Consider the following 20,012-nt stretch of genomic DNA (forward strand, 5'->3'; position numbering starts at 1 on the left):
AGTCATTTGTTTTCGATTTGGAAGGAACTGTAAGTCATTCAAGAATAGACAGAGTACATAAATTATTACAAGACCTGGGCGAGGTCAGCCACCCGTGTCACATGCAATACATGCGAGTTCTCCGTTTTCCGCATCAAAATTTTACCTTCTGTGACCCTAGCATGCTTCCATCCCTTTTCTTTTTTTTCCTTCCGAGCAACCTAGCAGCAGTTTGTTTGCCGGGCATAAATGCTCGTTCACGTAGACTGGTGAACTCTCTTCCATTGAGTTGGTGAATTTCAGCTCGAATGTATTCAGTATTTGTTTTTTGGCTGCTTTCAGCATTTTGTCTCTAGCGGTACGGGAGAGAAATTTGACTATGGTATTCGACTCTTTTTTGTCCATCGATGGCACTCGGTGAACGACATCAATGTCAATCGTTTTGATTTCAATTTGCAAATGCCGTGAAATGTCTTTCAAGGTGGAGACAAGGTTTTCACCCTCGACTACAGGAAGTCCCTTCATCTCCAGGCTACTTTTCCTGCTGTACTGCTGCAAATCAATCACTACTTTCTTCATCTCCTCTAGTTCTTTCGTGAGGCGGCCGTTTTGCTTCTTTATTGCTATGTTTTCAGCTGACACACATTTCAGTTCCTTTCTCATTTCAGCTATATCGGCCTTAAATTGCTCGAAATTTGTGTTAATGAAATCTATAGATTTTCGCAGTGGCTCCAGCTCATCTTCAATTACCTTGGGCAGAATTGACATCTGAGCTAGTTGGTTTTTCATTTTCAAAAATTATATAAAGCGCACTTAGGACAACAGACAAGGGAGACCATACAACACAAGCGCTTACTCGCAACTGCGCGTTTATTCGAGAAACACACAAAAGGAAGAACAATCACAAACAAAACAAAAGCCATCGCGCAGGCGTGACAGGAAAAGTGCTCATACAGGTGCGTCAAGATAACAAAACTCTCTTTCATGCAAAACCACCATAGGGTCGGCAACACACGTGTGCTGATTCTTACGGATGTGATAGGCCTCTGAAATCTCTCTGGTTAGCTGATTAGGGTGTCGGAACAAACTTTTAGTTTGGACAAGCAAAGGCTTGCAGCCGCTGCATTTCGAACAGTGCTTAGCGAGATTATATGAAGGCGACTTATTCAATGACAAAAAATGCTCTTGCAAGCGCACATTACGGCAGCGGCCCGTTTGACCGATATAGGTCCGGCCACAAGAAAAGGGAATGTGATACACCACTCCTTTTGAACATCTGACATAGCGGTTCTTGTGATTCACAGTGCAGCACCGCTTTCGTTTATCAGATACACCGCTGCTAGAGCGCGCAGCAACCTTCGCACAAACACTACTAACTTTCTGAGGGGCAGAGAAGAGAACATTAACACCATATCTGTTACCCACGTTTTGTGTTGTTTCGTCTCCCTTGTCTGTTGTCCTAAGTGCGCTTTATATAATTTTTGAAAAATTCAATTACCTTTGTGAGGACATTTTTCAGCTCTTGCTGATTGGCTTCATAGCGTGCTGGCATATCAGTAAGTGCTTTCACGACTTCCTTTACAGTCGAAGGTGCCTTCTCTCTCATCATGCCATTCACAAACGGAGAAGTCCAAGAGCTGAGATCTATCTAGAAATATCTTAAATAAATGTAGCTTACCACCGCCTTGTACCGCCTTGCATGTTTATGTATCTGATCCGGGTGTTAAATTTCTTATTGTAGTTTTTTTTTACCTCCTAGCGGCCATTTTATTGGCGTCAGCCGCCACTGTTACTCTCTACTTTGCTTCCACCTACCCCTACGCCCTGAGCCGCAGTGGACCCCCCAAAAAAGCTACTGCCCTGCGTGCCAGGCGCCAGCCATAGAGTTTCTTACTATTAACTAGAGGGAAAGCTGGCACCCGCCTATGGGAGTTTGCATGGCGCTTCAGCGAGCCACCTGGACCACCATTCTGCGCTTTAAGCATCTTGGGGCGGAGAGCTACCGACTGCGAGACCACAAATCTTGGCCAAAAAATAGTCAAAAAACAAACGTTGTTCAATGATCAAGAATGTCCTAGCAATCAATATCCTGTCTATAAATTGCAACAAGCAAGCAGAAAAACATGTAGATATAAAGCTTGCCCAAAATAAGTGATGGCTTGCTATTCTATTCGCCAAGTATTGCAGACAACGAAAGCCAATATTTCGTGCTTAATAGGCGCATTTTTAAAAATAAATGTGTTTTTGAAAAAAAAAAATATTGTCGCTTCAACACTTTAAGACGTTTTAAATGGCACTTCGGAAAAAAAACAACCTTTTATTGGCGTCGTGTGCTGTTGCGTTTTCGCTACTATAGCTTTTGCGCACTACGTTTGCGCCAAAGTCTCCTGCGCCTTGGACGGAATGGGAAATCTCAGTAATGTCACTCTGTGTTCCTGAAGAAAACCGACTGCCCCGCACCAAGTAGCTCATCGCCCCATGATGATTTGAGCGCCCATGGTGGCCCAGAACCAGCGACGCCAGCTTTCCCTCTAGTTAATAGTAAGAAACTCTATGGCGCCAGTCGATCTCGGCTCCTAGCCTTCCACTAAAATGGATGCCATCTCGTGTAAAGCCTCTGCCAAAGCTGCTCCATGCGCTTTAGTGTTTGTGTCTCCCACATCAAAGCCTTTCTCCTGGCTTAACTTCCTTATCTCTCGATTAACAGCCACAACGTCCTTGGCAATTTCTCTGTTCCGTCCTTGCACCTCCGGCACTGTGCTCACCACGATCTGGACTTGCTGTGCTATCGCCCTTAAATCGTCAACTCCCTCCGCTAATCTTTCCACTACTTTTGCGGCTTCACCATTCAGGACATCATTTAGCCCCGTCGCCACCAGTACCAAAATGCGCTCTGCAACGTTCTTAGAAAGTTCGCTTGTTCTCTCTCTCAGTACTGCCTCCATTGTCCTGCCTGGGAATGCCCCGAGTGCTACCCGCTTATCACCCTTTACACGCTACATTATAGTTAGTTCGCACCTACTCATATTTGAGTCACCACCGAAAAGCACTAGGGTATTCCCTTCCTGCCTCCTAACTTCCGGATTATTATGCTGCATCTTATTTGTGACTGTGACCTCATTCCTGGGAGTTAGCTTGTTCCCCTTATCTCCATCGCCTCCAGACTTCCTAGCTGTAACGTGTGCGTAGCTGTTCCTGCCTGAACCTGCTTGACCGACTTCCTTATCGCTGTCCATGCCAGCACAGGCCCCATCCACGTTGACGGCGCTGGAATGTCCGCCAATGGGGCTTCGCTTGGAGGTGTCAGCCATTTCTGCGTCCAACAATTCACTAAGCTGCTCTTGGAGTTTGCGCTTTTCTGCACTCTCTACCTGTAGCTCTTTTTCTTGAGAAACCATATGTAACGATAGGTTGGTGTTCGCTTCGTCAGCCCTGTCCAGGCGTCCACTTAATAAGCAGCATTTGCACATAAAATTCGCGCCTTCGGCCTCCTTTACAGATTCGAACCACGTTTCCTTCAAATTCACCGACGCCTCACACTCCTTGCATTTAACTTTCAGTTGCTTGACCATCTTAGCAGCACTCTATTATTGCTACCACAAAATGCTAGAAAAAAAAAACCTACTTGCAACCACGTATTCAAATAAAATTCTGCCTACCGCAAAAGCCGATTACCTAGAACAGAAATACTAACTACCTGTGTAAAATAGTTAACTCACAAATGAGCCCTGCAAATCTATAGCTGCCGGGCGGAAAAGACTCGGCCGTTAGGTGACTGACCTGCTCTTTCGCGAGTACTTTACCTAACTAGCCTAGACATAAACTCTCAAAATATTAAAGGAAAGAACTCATCTATTTGTCGTAGTCACGGCGCTCTCTCAGTCGTCTGTCCGTCTGGTCCCGGTCACCACGCGTAATGCGAAGAGCACCGAAACAAACGTCCGCACCGCGCGGCTGTCAATTGTCAACCTGAGCACATCGAACGCCGCCTCGACGCCTGCTACTGGACCCATGCAACGCTTCATGATCACCGAACCGTGAGCACGAACGCGGAACGCTAATAGACTCGGTGATCCCAGGTGGTGTGTATTGATAGTCTGTGTTTTGTGTTAGTTTTGTTAGTTTTGTGTGCTAATGTGTGTGTCGCGTACGGTGTATTAAATGTGCATCTGTGTGGGTACACCTGTCACCCGGTCCATTCTTTCGGCCCGAGTGTTCTCCGGGGGGATCCGTGACACTCGCACCCTCCGCCGCATTCAAGAGGGGCATTACTGGCCCCGAATGTCTTCTTGCTTGAATTCCTCGACTGTTTTTGGCGGCTGGCGGACGAGAATGCCAAAGAGTTGTTATTTTACGTCGCGCACTAAAAATTGTACTTCCTTTTCCTGCTCGGTCATGTCGGAGTCAGCGCGGCGCTTCATTTCTTCGACGCAAGCGCGGACGGTCTCGTTCGATCGGAAGCTGGATCCTGGATTCAAGGAGTCGTTCGGCTTACTTTTCAGAATGGAATTGGCTTGGACAGGTCGATAAATCATTGTAACACAGTAAACATAGTAAACACAGTAAACATTCTTTCCTGACGACATTGGTGAATACCTTCAAATGTTGTTTCTTGAATAGCTCCCATACCTTTAGGAACGACTCGCGAATTTCGTACCACGTACTACCTCGATGGAGAGAAACGCGAACAACCAGGCGCCGACACGCCCCGCTGTTGGAATTTATTTTCATCGCGCCTTTACCCGGGTGGTACAAAAGAGACGTTAGGGTCGTCCTAGAATGTATCATGGCCGAGTCTAGGGTTTTTTTTGCTATCACCGAAGTAAAAGCGCGGTGAAAAGAAATTGAAGCAGCGGAGCACGTTGGCGCCGGGTTGTTCGCGTTTCTTTCCATCGAAATAGTACGTGCTGAGCCCTACAGTGATAAAAATACGTGTCCAATTTTTGCCGCATCGTCCCAACTGTTGAATGATGCCACGCGCTCAAACTGGTCCAACCATTCTTCGGGGTCTTCGCCTTGGGATGCATTGAAAGTTGGTGGCACCCGCGGCAATTGCAGTATGATCGGTGTCGAGGTCTTTGGCGAGGTTGTGATGCTCGCAGCAGCGTATTTTCGCTGTCGGGTGCGGTCCGGCAGGGTCCCTAACTGAGGCTGCTCTCCCTGGAGACGTCGGCTGGTTCGGTGAACTGGGGCTCGTCCTCCGATGCGAAGCGCAGGGGGATGGCGTCGCGACTTGAAGGGGGCGTCCGGAACATAGAACGCAACCCAGCACCTCCACCAGATGTCACCAAGTGGTGACTGCAATCCGGGGAACAGAACGACACCGAAAATTGCGTCTAAACAAAACTCTTTATTTGGCCTGAATTGCACCCACAATGGACTGAATCACCCGGCGGCGGCGTATAGCAACAGCGTGCTTGGCGGTCGTCGAAGAGAATGTCCGCCGCTGTCGGCGTGCTCAATTTAAAGCTGGCATCGAACTTTCGAGATACGGTGTGCAAAGCTACTACAACACTCTGGAACAACCTAGAATCGGCTCCGGCTGGGTGCGAACAATCGAGATAATTCCAGTCGCGTCTTGCATCACAAACAAAGCGACAAAGCGGCGTGCCGGCAGCTTTGAAGAATGAACAAACAAGCACTTCCAAGATTCGCGGCAATACCGACCTAGCCGTAGCATAGGTGGCTTATTTCATGCTCGCACTGCTCGTGTTTCTACCAGGAAGTGCTTAAACAGAAAGCAATTACAATTTTTCTTTCACAATGGTAGGATCCATGTCTTCCGATACGTTTGACCTATTGGCCTCTTGACGCTGCATTAGATAGCACCAGTCGCCACTAGTAAAGGGCATATTTCATGCTTGTACATCAATGCTTAGCCAGCTCGAAACAAAGAAGACACAACCCGACGTTGATCGATATTTTTAATGTTCTTTTCGATGTAATAATGGTCACTGAGACGTGGAATTGCGATGACTGTGAAGTGTGAAAACTAACTGGCTAAAATAAACGCTGTTGTTTTCAAGCCGCTCTAAAAGAAAAGACGATGGTGTTATGCTTGTAATCAAAAACACTTTTGATTGCGAAATGGTTAGATTTATGTCAAAAATTACACCTGACTTCGGCGTTCTGGCAATAAAAAGCAAAGTTGGTATTTCTTCGACCGTAAACAGGCCACCTGGAGGGAATGTGGAGGCTTTTTTTTTGTTTCTTGGCATGCATTTAGGTTGGATGAAGAACAATAATTGCAATTTTTTTCTAGGTAGCGAATGAAACACATACCTCGATCTTGAGCCCTTCAGGCCATGGTGACTAGTTTTACAACTTATTAACAGCTCATGCGTGCACAAATGGCATCACGCCTCCAACGCTGCTTGTCTTTTTTATTACGTACTCTAAAAACACACCGCTTTGCTCTGGTACTTGCTGTCCACCTAAGTTATCACTTGCTAATTTCTTTAGTACTTAGAGGGCGTCCGTCCAAGTTTAAAGACACAGAGGAGGATCGTGTAATCACATTCAGAGGTATAACTAGTAGAACAATGCACCTTTTTTTCTGGTTGCCTATTTAAAATTGATTGACAGGAAGTCTACTGTACTGTTCCACAGATGCTGACGAGGCATATGATCATCACATAAAAAAAATTAAAGCGTCCTACAGGAGCTGTTATCCGTAAGTGACTAAAATGGAACAGCGGCCTTGGGTTATGTTCGAATGTCTCAGGTCAATTCGCGACAAAAACCCTCCCTTGGAGCGCTTCCTAAAAGCAAGGAATTCCGAAGACCTTAAATCATTCAAGAAACAAAGAAATAAGACGAACAAACCTTTGCGTAGAGGAAGCAACATTACTTCGAAAACCTGCTCAAGAATGACATATCCAAGAGAGCTGACCTTATCTGGAGGCGACTGAACTCTGTTCTAAACGGCAATTCATGCCATAGAGACTGTCTAGTCAAGTTGAATATGCTTGTTGAATAATTTAATAACTTTCTTGCCTCAGTGTTGTGCAGTAACCATGACCCAAACTGCATAAGTTATTTGAAAAGCAGAACACGAGAAAGTGCGTTTTTCTTTCCGGTGACTGTGCCTGAAGTCAAAGAAGTTTATGGTTTTATGGTTTTATGGGGGTTTTAACGTCCCAAAGCGACTCAGGCTATGAGAGAGGCCGTAGTGAAGGGCTCCGGAAATTTCGACCACCTGGGGTTCTTTAACGTGCACTGACATCGCACAGCACAGTGCCTCTATAATTTCGCCTTCTTCAAAATTCGACCACCGCGGCTCGGATCGAACCCGCGTCTTTCGGGCAAGCAGCCGAGCGCCGTAACTACTGAGCCACCGCGGCGGCTGAGGTCAAAGAAGTGTTCTTATCTGTGAAACCCAGGAAGGGAATTGATGTTCATGACTTGCATATATATCCAATTAAGCATGCCACTGATATTTTAGCGCCTTTGTTAGTGCATGCTATGAACTTGATCTTTTCGACCGGGCATTTTCCGTACCGCTTACAAACGACGAAAGCATCTTATTTTTAAAGTAGGGTATAAAAACTAAATGACGAACTACAGGCCAATATCGATCTTACAAGTCTTATCTAAAGTAATTGAAAAATTGATGCATGAATGAATTAATAATTTTCTGGAAAAGCAATACATATTAACAGTCTTGCAGTTCGAATTTACTTATATCTATAGTAAAACAGCGCGAAAAAACACGAGGACGGAACAAACATCACGACACGAGCGCTGATTTTCAACTCGTCATTTATTACGCACATGTCCACGTATCTGTGTACTGAAAGTACACAGATACGTGGGCAATTAACTCGTATTTGTGGAAAACGAAGGATGCACGCAGGACGTAGTGGACACATTTGTCAGAAATGGTCAAGGACTTGCTTTCACCACGGACACCGTTAACCAAGGTAGGATAAAATTCTTGGATGTGGAGCTGAGACTTGAGGCCGGACATGTTTTCTGGCTGTATTCACCTCGATCCGTCAAGCCCTTACTCAGCTTTCAGTCTGGGCATTCTAAGCTGGTAAAGGATGGCATTGCCCTGTCTTGTGTTCGCGCCATCCTCACCAAGTCGTGTGTCCATATTATTGAGGAAGGTGTGCAAGGCCAGGTTTCCAGGCTTAAGGACGCTGGCTTTCCTGAGGCAACTATCGGAAGGTTATGCGAAAGGTTGATGGACAAAATCAAATCGGACCATAAGCGGGTTCCTCAGGATGATGAAGTCTCGAAGCGCCGGAAGATTGCTGTCATACCTTACGTCCACGCATTATCACACCGTCTGAAGAAAGTGGGGCGAAAATTTCAAATTGATATTGTATTTTCGTCTCGCAGAAAATTAAGCACCATTTGCCGAGCTGTGCAGCGGGAGCGAGAGTCCCTACTAGGAAGGAGGATTAGTGGTGGGTGTACCACAGAACACGTAGAGAGGAGGGTTGGGTGCGACGAAGGTGTTGTATACAAGATCCCCCTTTCATGCGATGGATGGTATGTCGGCCAGATTGGGCGATGTCTTAACGAACGCCTGAGGGAGCATCACAATTCTTTGGACAGGGCAGCCGGTTCGAATTTGGCGCTGCACTGCAGGCAACCTAAGCACACGTGCGCCCCATTGTTTTCTTCAGACATCCGGCATCTTCAAACATAAGGATCAATTAGTAAGGGAACTAGCCGAGGCATATCACATTGACAAGGGGGGTGCAGCATGCATTAGCAAGCCCTCATTATCACTGGCTAACCGCGAAATCACCTTTTTGGAGCATGCATTTGTAGAAATGTAGATTTAAGATGTTCAGTGATGACGCAGTGCTTCTTCCATATTTTTGTTCTGTTTAGTGTTTGGCGGGAATTGTATATGTACACATGTGCGTAATAAATCACCAATTGAAAGTCAGCGCTCGTGTCGTCGTGTTTGTTCCGTCCTCGTGTTTTTCTGCGCTGTTTTACCATGGATAGTAGTAACCAACTTGCCCAGCTTTCCGTACTTCTGAATTTACTAAGCACCGCTCACTCGAGACAGCGTTCCTTAAAAAAATTAAATTATCTTCGACTCTTTTCAAAATGAATACTACGCGCTAGGAATATTTGTGTACTTCTCCAAGGCCTTTGACCGAATTAATCACACCACTCGTACAACTAAGCTAGAACATTACGAATTTCAAGGTATATTCTTAAATCTTTTGCAAAGTTACTTAAACATTCGACCGCAGCAAGTACAAATAAATGGTTACATATCTAATTTCACACTTCTCCGGAGTGGCGTTCCTCAAGGCAGTATTATCGGGGCACTGCTATTCAACACCTGCATAAATGATATCGTAGAAATAATGATTACCCTGGATTTATCATATATGCCGACGACACAAGTTTATTCTTTCCAGGACATATAGTTCAAGTGAGCTCGAATTTAAAGCCAGTGATGAGCTTATGCTGTTAGCAAATTGTAGCATGGTAAACTATTTAATTATAAGTGTCTCTAAAACGAAAGTAGTTTAATTACACCCAAAAGGCGCGCCAGTAAACGTAAACTTCAGTCTTAGCCTAGCTGGATATACCGTTGAAATGGCGTCCGTTGTAAAAAGTCTTGGTGCTCTTTTCCATGAAATCATGTGTTGGAACGTCCACGTTAAAGGGACATTGAGGAGAAACTGAAGTTGGCTTGTATCGATAGAATACCAGCTCCTGATCACAAAAACGCCGCTCTTAATTACTGAAAACAAAGCTCTTGTAAGGCAGAAAATAGCAAGAACCAAAATACAGGTATCGTCAGCACAGGCCAATCTCGCAAGTGCAAGCGTGGCGACGTCATAGGACAAGAGACGGAGGAATTGGAGGAATTTTCCTTTCTACATGGAAGCCACGAATCTCTGAGGCTGACAAAGGAAGGCTGCGCGGTTTAATATTGAAGTAAGTTTTGTTGTAAAACCTATAGTGCACTTTTATCACACAAGGAAGACAGACAAAAGGCAACCTGAATGTTGGAAGCAAAGAAAACCGATGCTTGGCGGCGCCACAGGCGGCCAGAAGGTTTCGATTTTTTATGGCGCTTCGCGTCTATGAGCTTTGATTGCCCCGTGGTATTGTTTTTGACGCGCCTCGATTTACGAGCGCCGAACAGCAGAGCAACTCCAAGTGCCGCTTCAAGTGCTAGTTAACCTTTGAAGGAGCCTGTTAAGGCTGGTCAGATGATCGCCACGGTCGATGAAAAACTATGGTGGCACGACGGTCGGTGATCGTACAAGGCAATTCGCTGTATAAAGAGCACTTGTGTGTTCGCACGCTCACTGGCGAAACATTCCCGGCTGTGCCAGTCAACTTCAAACTACTTAACGGAAATTGTTTATTAGGGACGGGAGCCAAGGTACAAGGTACAAGGCAGTTAAGAAAAAGTGCTGTTGACCTAGCTCTGTTAGGCCAGGATATACGTTGCGAAAGCGCAGAGATTTCTGCATCGGAAGAGTGCATTCACCACATGCGCCTTTATCGATGAATTCAACCTGAGACGTCGTGGCAGAGTGGTAGCGTTTCTCCTTAAACAGCAAAGGCCCTGGTTCGATTCCGAGCCTCGGCACAGGACTTTTTTTTAGTAAGTACCAAATCTTTTTAGGTTATTCGCTTACCCCCCCCCCCCCCCCCCCCTCCCTTTATCATCACACCTGTACAGTGGCCGCTGATGCAAAAATAAGGTTCACTTCGACTTTTTTCGTTTTATCTTGGCTCAACTTTCGCAGAATGGACTGGGGATGTGTACATTCAGAAAGGTGGGATATGTACTGAATCATGCTTAGGCTCGATCCTTAGCGGTATGTTCCTGGCCTTGCTCATCACAAGATTGCAACATTGTCTAGAAGGATTTCGTGTGTGCCGTATATTTAGGAGTATACTTTGCGTTTTTGCAGTGTTACAACCTGAAATTTGAGCAGGAGTTTTTAAATGTCTATTCAGAATTCTCCAAGTGACTTCTACCATTGGTTTTAACACATGACACAGCAGTTAATGATCCTGTTAGGTTCTTAGATTTCTCGATGGACTTGACTCCATTCCACGTGTGTTGGTCCTTCGAGCCCCGAGCTCGAAAACCCATCCTGCCATATGCATCACCTCATTCAAAACATGTAAGAAGTGCAACTGTACATTCTGGTTTTAACAATGTTTTAAAAAAGTATTACGAGCACAGTAAGGAGCGAATATTTGGAAAACAAGTTGATTGCCTTACGAAGCCGGGTTACCCGCCTGAAGTTCTGACTTCAGTGGCAATTAAACTGCAAAAAACTTAGGAGCTCGGAAAAATAGCGACTCGCAAAAAGAGAAAAGAAAGGTTGTTTATGTCTCATACCTCTATCGCATTTCGCACATCACCACAACTTTTTCTGAGCCAAAAGGTGGTCCTGCATGTGCAAAAGGGTCAATTGCAGGATCTGTGAACCGCGCAGGCTTTCAGTTAGGCACGGTGATCGTTCTGTGCCGTGTCAAGAAGGGGTCGCCTATTCTCTGTCCTTGTCTTGTTGGAAGAAGTACTTTGGACAGACTGGCCACTGTCTTAATCAAATATTAAAAGATCAGCGTGATAATGCCCCAGGTGTGACTACTTCAGGTCACATAGCCAAACATTCCAGAGACTAAAAGAATATAATGATGCCGAGTTTGTGAACCGGTGTACACAGAATGAATCGCCAAAAGAAAAAAAAACCCTGACGCAATAACAAAAGAGTTACTGGAGACATATTGTAAGATCGCAGGGCGATTATATAAGAGCAGCCTTAGTATCATCGAATTATGAGCTTGTCAAACCATGGTGTACAGATTTATTCTTAAAGTATTTCTGTAAGACTACAGTGCTTTCACTATCGGTAACTTGCTTGAAGCAATAGGCCCGAGCTGCACACAGGACTGAAGAAGCTAGCAAGGGGACTGCGCTAATACAACTGACTGTTAAGCGAGCTTTCTTTTATAAGATCAACAACCAACTCTCCCACAAGTCAATCATTATGTCGAAAGCGAAAGATCAGCGTGTATCTGACGACTGCCTGCACCAGAATCGCGACATCGCAACTCGCGTGAATAAGTAGACCGCAAGTTGAGATTCGCAAATAAAAAGTGCGCGATGCCCGTTAGGTGCCGCTAGGAACGATTATTGGTCACGGCTAAACAAAGGTCAGGGTCCGTGGAGTGCGAACACTCGGAAGGCACTTTTAGAGGTGAGAAAAGTCTTACTGAAACTGGTGCACGCAGTCCGCTGTGCTCAACACGTGCTTGGGTCCGATAATTACGCCCGAACACAGGAACTCCTCGTCGCTTGAAAACAACACCGCCTGGAAAATACCAATGAAACACATGAAGCCAGTTGCTTGAGAAGTGACTCCTGCTGAAATATAATGGAGTAAATAAAAAAAAGTAATGTTCAATCAATCAAACAAATCATCAGGCAGGCTTTCTTAAAATTTGCTCAACAAAAGACAAAAGTTGCTCAACAAAGGGAGATACACGAAACGTAACTCTGCCTCTCTATGTTGGGAAATGAACGCTGGCCCCAGCAAATGTAATCACGCCAACTAGCCCAGAAGAGTTGTATTGTGGTCTTACTTAGTTAGGCGGCGCCTAGTTAGGCGAAAATCCTGAGTCTCACTGGGAAGGTGCCTTGTTCAGTAAAACACCGTTGCTAGTCCAGTCGTCGTGGTGTGCATTCCTCCTTTCGCCTAACTAGCCCACAAGAGTGGCAACCTTTTACGAGTCTCCTTGCTCGAGCGAGTTAAGGAATAAACGAAGTATGAGGAAGAAATCACTGGCTGTTCTTTCGATGTATTTTTCTCGTAAAAAGTAAAAGAAAAGCACGTGATGATGCCACGATACAATTCTTTTAATCCGGTTCCATTCGATACTTAACATATCTACCTGTCACAGTAACTGATCCCAGTGCGAGCGACGGCATCGGACATTGGGTAAGGCCCTGAAGAATTAGAAGGGAATAGAATTTCGAGGAAGTCGTCTCCATCACGCCGATGTATAAAGTATACAAGAATGGGCGTTGCTAATATAGCCGACATGCACAAAACTCTACGTTCTGGATGCGCCTCCCGTTGATAATCACACCAACTGATATTACACCAATGTTGTGGCTGATTATCAACCAGGAATTACACTTCGGACAGCGTAATCTACGTTGTCATGCCACTTCATCACCATTAACGTTCTTCAAGCATTCCACTTCAACGTAGGAACTCCACAAGTTATTTTCTGTTGCTGGGTCAGAAAGCTCATGAAACGGTACTTAAGAGCTCTTTTTTCATTATCGTGCCCCCATGTAAGTATCACCGCTTCTGAATTTCGTTCTTACTGTGAAGCACCGACACAGATTGGAGTGAACGACGAGTTGCCTTTCTGGCCATTCGTAAGAATCATGAAATGCTAAACGTGTGGCAAGTGTGTTGTGAAATTTCGGTGAATTCTCCTGTTTGTTTCGACAAGCTTGGCATTAAAAATGGAAAGCCAAGGTTTAGGAAAATAATGAAATCTGACAACGTGACAAGTCCATGAATGATCACTCATGTAATAGATGAAACCAACCATGCACCGCATGGCAGAAAGAACGCAACTATTCTACACAAAGTCATTACGCCACAAATTTAACCGTAAATTTTCACCTACTCGTCTTTTTCCTCGCAATGTAATATAGGAACCCGTGAGAATTCAGAAACCTCTTTCACTTGATCTGTGACTAAATCTAATTTTTCCGTCGACCAGTCAAATAGCAATTTGAGCTACAGATGCTTCAGTAATTGTGTCACACAAAATGACATAATATTCATCGTTCGATAAAATCGCCACTGTTAATACTGTCAATGGTTTTGGGTGAAATGTTAGGCAAGAGATTGTGATTCCGGTGGCATCGACTTTGTCGGGATATCACGAAGCACATCACTGATCATGTGGAAAAACCCAGTTCTTTATAACTGCCGAACATATACATAAAAAAAACGAGGCTTGCCCCACTGAACTGCCCTAGATCGCGAAGGATCAGCGGCGCTAGCTGGGAACTGACCCTGACCAGGGGAGCGCGCCGGATTCGGTGCAAGAAAAGAAATTGTGTGCTCTTAGGAGACTCACCTGCCAGGGGAACTCCCCCTTCCGAGCAAGTGTGTTCGGCGCCTGTGGAAACAGGTGCGAGTGGGTTTCCACCGTCTTCTCGGTACGCACAATGAGGTGGGAGCAGCACACCTGTTCAGGACCACACAGACTCCCGCTGGCGGTCACCTGCGGCTGTTGAAAATGGCAATCCGTTCGAGGCTCCGTCGCAGATGGACAGCAGCCGCTGCTGCGCTCATTTTCGTTTCCAGCAAACTTTGAAGGAATATGATGCACGCTTGCAACCGCAGGCACCTCGCAATCTCGGCCCACACATTGTGAAGCATGTGCGTCTTGAAAAACAGCCACAGTGCCTCCGAAAACACGAGCGTCCACCGCAATATACCTTTTTTTTCGACCAACGCGTGTAAATACACCACGTGGTAGCCTTGCGCACTATGTGTCGGCAAACTAACGCAACCTTTCAACGAATAAAGAAAAAGTTCCACAGCGCTAAAAAACAGAAGCACACAGAAGACAAGGACAGGATGGGCGCTGAATTCCAAATGGTTTTATTTCTTCGAAAAAGGAAAGAACGAGAGTTTCTGCGCATGCTTTAAATCTTGCGGTGCAAATACCTTCAAACACCTTCACAAAGCCGGCAAGCGTCTGAACCACACTTTAGCACACCCTCATCTAATCAACTTAGCAGGCGACATTTCCCCCTCAAAAAGGGACACCGAGGTGCCACTGATGCAAGCCGACCCTAGCCTTTTGATAAGAGAAACTTAGAGTAATTCCCGTGTGAGTGCGTCCTTGCTCCTGCCTAAAAGTCTTCAAAATCAAGTCGAAATCAAAAGGAAGAAATGGGCTTGGGCAGGGCAAGTAATGCGAAGGCAAGATACCGCTGGTCCTTAAGGGTAATGTAGTGGAATCCAAGAGAAGCAAGCGTACGTAGCTAGGGGCGGCAGAAGGTTAGGTGCGCGGATGATAGTCAAAAGTTCGCAGACACAGGGTGGGCGCCGCTGGCAAAGGACAGGGTTAATTGGAAAGACATGGAGAGGCCTTTGCCCTGCGGTGGGTGTAGTCAGGCTGATGATAATGAGTGCGAAAGCAGTACTGGACTGTGTTTGTGTCTGCAATGTGAGTGCCCTGCCTTTGTGCCCGCAAGCACAATCATGGAGGCGGGCTACCGCTCCTTGGGCCTCCCCTGCTGTTCAGTGGACCACCTTCTGTTCCCCGGCGGCCACCATCCTGCCAAGGCCTTCCGGCACCTCCTCTCCTTCCTGGAGGCCACCGGCCTCTCTGGCCACCTCTAGGCCTGAGGGGGCAGCACATGTCACCTGACATGATCATTGCGGCTGCGCGCCTACCCTCTCCTTTCATTCTTTTTTCCCCTCCCCTCCTCCTTCTACGACACGCCGGCAGTGGGCGTGGAGGCTATCCCTCCAGTAGACAAGCCCGTGTCTCCCCATTTTTCATCCTTCCTTCAACCGCAGAAGAACAAGAAGTTCTGATTTAATATCTGCTACGGGTCCCATTTGGACCCAGGATACTAAATTTATCTTTGGAAATATGGCGGAGTGTTAGAAGCACTCCGGCACGGGTTGGCCCGGTATTGCACTGTCTCCCGGATCGGCCCGTGCTTATTAGAGAGCGCACGTCTTTCCTTATTTTTCCTCTTCTATCCTTCGACTCTCCTACTTTCAGCACGTGGCAGCGGTTGTGGGTCAGCTTGAGCCAGAGGGCAGGCCCGCGCATTTTCCTTTTCAATCTTCCTGTCAGCAATAGCAGCAGTAACAGCAGCAGTAACCGGCGCTGTGTAGGCTCGGTGGCTGTGCCACAACACAGTTGTCTTATCTACTCGTCTGCGCCATGCACGTTGATGGTCATTACAGTTTTAAGAAAAACAGTAAGCATTTTTTGGTTTGGTTTATAGGGTTTGACGTCCCAAAGCGACTCAGACTATGAGGGACTCCGTAGAGAAGGGCTCCGGAAAATTCGACCACCTGGGGTTCTTTAACGTGAACTGACATCGCAGAGTACATGGGCCTCTAGAATTTCGCTTTCATCGAGATTCGACCGCCGCGGCCGGGATTGAACCCGCATCTTTCGGGCCAGTAGTCGAGCGCCATTACCACTCAGCCACCACGGCGGCAATTTTTCTTTTTTTTGGTACAGCTCCCGAGCTTTCAGTGTTCCGTTGTTATCAGTGTCCAGTGCCGTCATGTTGTTAGGTCCTTGTTGCTGTTGTGTGGTGACATTGAGAGCAACCTTGGCGCCGATAAGCTAGACGTTATTCTTGAAGAACTAAAAAAGATGTCCTCTGGTCAGGCCAAATTAGTGATTGAAGTACACGAGCTGAGGGGTCAAATGCTCTTAATGGATCAAAAAATGACAATTTTAACCGCACGGCTTAGCACATTAGAAGCCCACTGTGAAAGTCGGTCGACTTTGCGTACAGACCTAGAGGCGATCCAAACCTCTGCAACCGATACGACTCGCCCAGTTAGTGTGCTAGAGGCTCGTCTGGACGACGCCGAAACTTGCTCCCGGCGAAACAACCTACTTTTTTATGGTTTACCTGATAATAACCCATCTGAAACATACTCGCAATCCGAAGGCCTAATCGTTTGGCACAGCTCTGACCACGTTGACATCCAATATAGCCCAAACGAGGCCCACCGCCTCGGACGACACTCCGAGGACCGGCAGCGCCCGATTACCGTAAAGTTTACATCGTTCAAAACTAAAGACTCCGTCCATTCCAAAGGTCAAAAACACAGGCTATAGCATAGATGAGGACTTTTCGCGTCGTGTCCAGAATTGCCGTAAGCACATTGTAGCTTTTGCAAAGGCGTCTTTTTCCTTGAGTTTTAAAACACTGCATATCGGCCCAAAACGCTATATTTTTATGAAACTTCTGGAATTGTTAAAGAAATATCTTAACTATCAACTCATCCCCGCCGGTCATTGCATTATCCGTCACGTACTCCTCGCGCCAAGTTTTCCCTATCGGTAATCTTTACAAACATTCGCAGCTTCCCCCCGAAACGTGATATCGTGTCTAACCTTATATCATCATCAGACAGTAATCTACTTGTACTATCTGAAACATGGTTGAACAACGACATAAATGACTCGAAGATTCTGTCTGAATTGCCACATTTCCTTCTTTTCCGTGCCGATCGCAAAGAAGCTCAGGGAGGGGCAATTCTAATTGCCGTTAACGACCAATTATCATGTTTTGTCATCAATGTCGCATCGGATTTGGAAATTTTGACTCCTTCGCCGAGCTTGAACACTGACACTCTTAATTGGTGTGTGTTATATTCCACCTCGCAGTAGTCCCGGCTTTCCTCGCAAGCTTCACAACATTCTAAATCAACTGGTTTCAAAACATCCTAAAGCACATGTCCTCTTTTATTTTGCCGTTTACAAATACCGGCTGGAGTAATTAGCTGCAGCCCGTAGTCAGCCAGGAGGAGCCAAGAGAATTCGTTGATGTTTGTCTGAATTTTAATTTGACCTAACTGGTATCTGAAGCGAAGCGGGTCGCAGGAGAGGCAGCAGCATCTCAGTTTACCATCAGAAACAATACTCTGGCGCAAGCATCATAGTATAAATATTTGGGTCTGATATTCTCAGCCGATTGTTCTTTGAATACTCATACTGAAACGGGGGTCGCGAAGGCTGCAAGGACCCTAAACGTTTTAGAACGAAATCAGGGTCAGGCGCCGCCTCACCTAAATTCAACTGCTTTTGTAACATACGTTCGACCCATGCTCGAATACGCATTTGCGGTTTCGGACCGATGGCAAATAACACTGAGCAATAAGCTTGAAAAAATTCAAAACAGATCTGCAAGGTTCGTCACACGTCGATACTCGAGGGGTGATAGCTCAGTAGAGTGGTGACCTGGGCGAGTCGGTACATGATTGCAGAAGGAAAACCAGCGCAAAAGACGGAGAGACAGAAAAGGAACACAGGACGACGCTGGATTATCGACGCTGTACCGACACGAAAAGCGAGTTAGCGTGGGAAAATCTTTCTTCTCGAAGGCGAAAATTGCGCCTTAAACTGCTGTATCAAAAATTTCATGATAAAACCGGCGTTAAAAATGAAAAATATTTACACAGGCCCCAGTATGTTTCTTCTCGTGTTGATCACTGCTTTAAGATTTTGAGCACCGTACCAGACCTAATGTGTATGCAAATTCATTTTGTACATTATATCACTGAATGGAATCGCCTTTCAGGTCAGGAAGTGTGCTGTATGAATGAAGATGTATTTTTTTCATCATTGTAACACCCCTGCTGTAGCGCCTTCGGGCTAAGCTGGGTAAAAATTGAATAAAGAATAAAGCTAACACTCTGGACCTCATACTGACCACTCAACCAGGCAGCTTACAACCCCCTACATATCTCCCAGAAATCAGTGACCATAAGGTAATTCATGCCACTTTCGACTTCATACGTGTATTAAACGAACCTTCTCGGAAAACTATTAGGCTCTACGACAAAGGAAACTACAAAGCAATCAACACTGAAATAACTAACTTCTTGCCAGCATTTGAAACGTCCTCTCATACCAGAAGTGTAAATCAAAACTGGACAATTTTAAAACATCTATTAGCCAAAATAACCAGGAAATATATCCCAGCATACAGTTTTGGGAAAAGTAATCAGAAGCCTTGGTACACAAAAACAATAAAAAGGCTTGAAAATAAGAAAAAAAACACTCCTTTCATCCAGCTAAGCGATAAGGAAGTCCAAACACGTGGCAAAAATACCATGACGCAGAGCATGCGTACTTTTTCGAAAGTCCAAACGCTAAGTGCTGCTTCAACGCAGTAGACCTAACAAAAATGATAGTCGATAATCCTAAGGACTTCTGGAAAGTGATAAACCCAAAGCAATCGCGCGTTGTCGCCCTCGCTAACAATGATGGTGCTCAATGACCGACACCGTGTGTGCAAACGTTTTTAACGCTGCTTTTTGATCCGTTTTTACTGATGAACCCGAAGTGCCCTGTTCTCCATTACCACTTGTCATTACTACAGCAATGGAAGCTATAACGTTCAGCCCTGGTGGAATTTCTTGCGTAATTGACAAAATAAAAAAACTCATCTGCCACTGGCATAGATGTTATCAACTGAAAAATTTTGGAGAACGCTAAACTAGTTTGTTCTAGTATTTTTTGTTCACTGTTTTCACACTCCCTCCCTGAAGGACATATACCAGGCGACTGGGAAGTGGGGAAGATCGTGAAACGGTCGATTAGGAAGCGGGAATACGCATCGTTGCGTTGATAAGACGCAAGGCCGTTTAAGTCGTCAGATGCGACGCAGGGGAGGGCGGGAGGTGCAGAAGAGCTTGCGACGATGAGGAGTCGCAGTGAAAGGTGGTGTTGAAGAACGACATGATGAGTCTAGAAGAGGGCAAAGAGATAGGGAATCGGCGTCTTGGTGCTTTAGAAGAACTTCTTATTGGGCTAGTTGGTGCATTGCTTTGAAGAACCACGTTGCACATTCAAAAGAGACAAACACAGGAAAAAGCTAAAAAGACGGAAAGAGCGCAACTCCTGCGCTCTTTCCGTCTTCTTGGCTTTTTCCTGTGTTTGTCTCTTTTGAATGCGCAACATGGTTCTTCAAAGCAATGCACCAACTAGCCCAACAAGAAGTTCTTCTAAACTACCTGATGTGCACCGTGTTGTGCTCGCGCTTCCTTCCTGCTGTTGAGTTCGGCGAATTTGGACATGGGGAGGATTCCCTGAGGACCACCGAGAGGGTGGGTGAGCCCTCTGGGGGAGACGTGGCTGCAGGAATGCCGGAAGCAGCGACGATAATAGCGTCCCCACGTGTTCTCATCAGGCGGTCATCAGGCGACGAAGTACAGGATCAGCGTTGCCCTCTTCTGTCACGCTGGGATTGAACAATTGCCTGAGTGCCGTGCCTTCGA

The 20,012-nt window shown here is 45.9% G+C and overlaps 1 protein-coding gene and 1 pseudogene across 1 annotated transcript in view; one reads left to right on the forward strand and one right to left on the reverse strand.

Annotated features, from left to right (window-relative positions):
* LOC144102135 (kallikrein-4-like) overlaps positions 1 to 20,012 on the reverse strand; it is a 196,233-nt gene that overhangs the window by 87,905 nt on the left and 88,316 nt on the right. The window contains exons 3-4 of the mRNA XM_077635439.1: positions 14,095 to 14,247; positions 12,205 to 12,302 (exon numbers count right to left, since the gene is read on the reverse strand). Coding sequence (XP_077491565.1) covers positions 12,205 to 12,302; positions 14,095 to 14,247 — 251 coding nt within the window. The remainder of the gene's footprint in view (positions 1 to 12,204; positions 12,303 to 14,094; positions 14,248 to 20,012) is intronic.
* On the forward strand, positions 15,536 to 15,701 carry LOC144102850 (U2 spliceosomal RNA; annotated as a pseudogene).

The sequence above is a fragment of the Amblyomma americanum genome, chromosome 8 (assembly GCF_052857255.1).
Source record: "Amblyomma americanum isolate KBUSLIRL-KWMA chromosome 8, ASM5285725v1, whole genome shotgun sequence".
In the NCBI taxonomy this organism is placed as follows: Eukaryota; Metazoa; Arthropoda; class Arachnida; order Ixodida; family Ixodidae; genus Amblyomma; species Amblyomma americanum.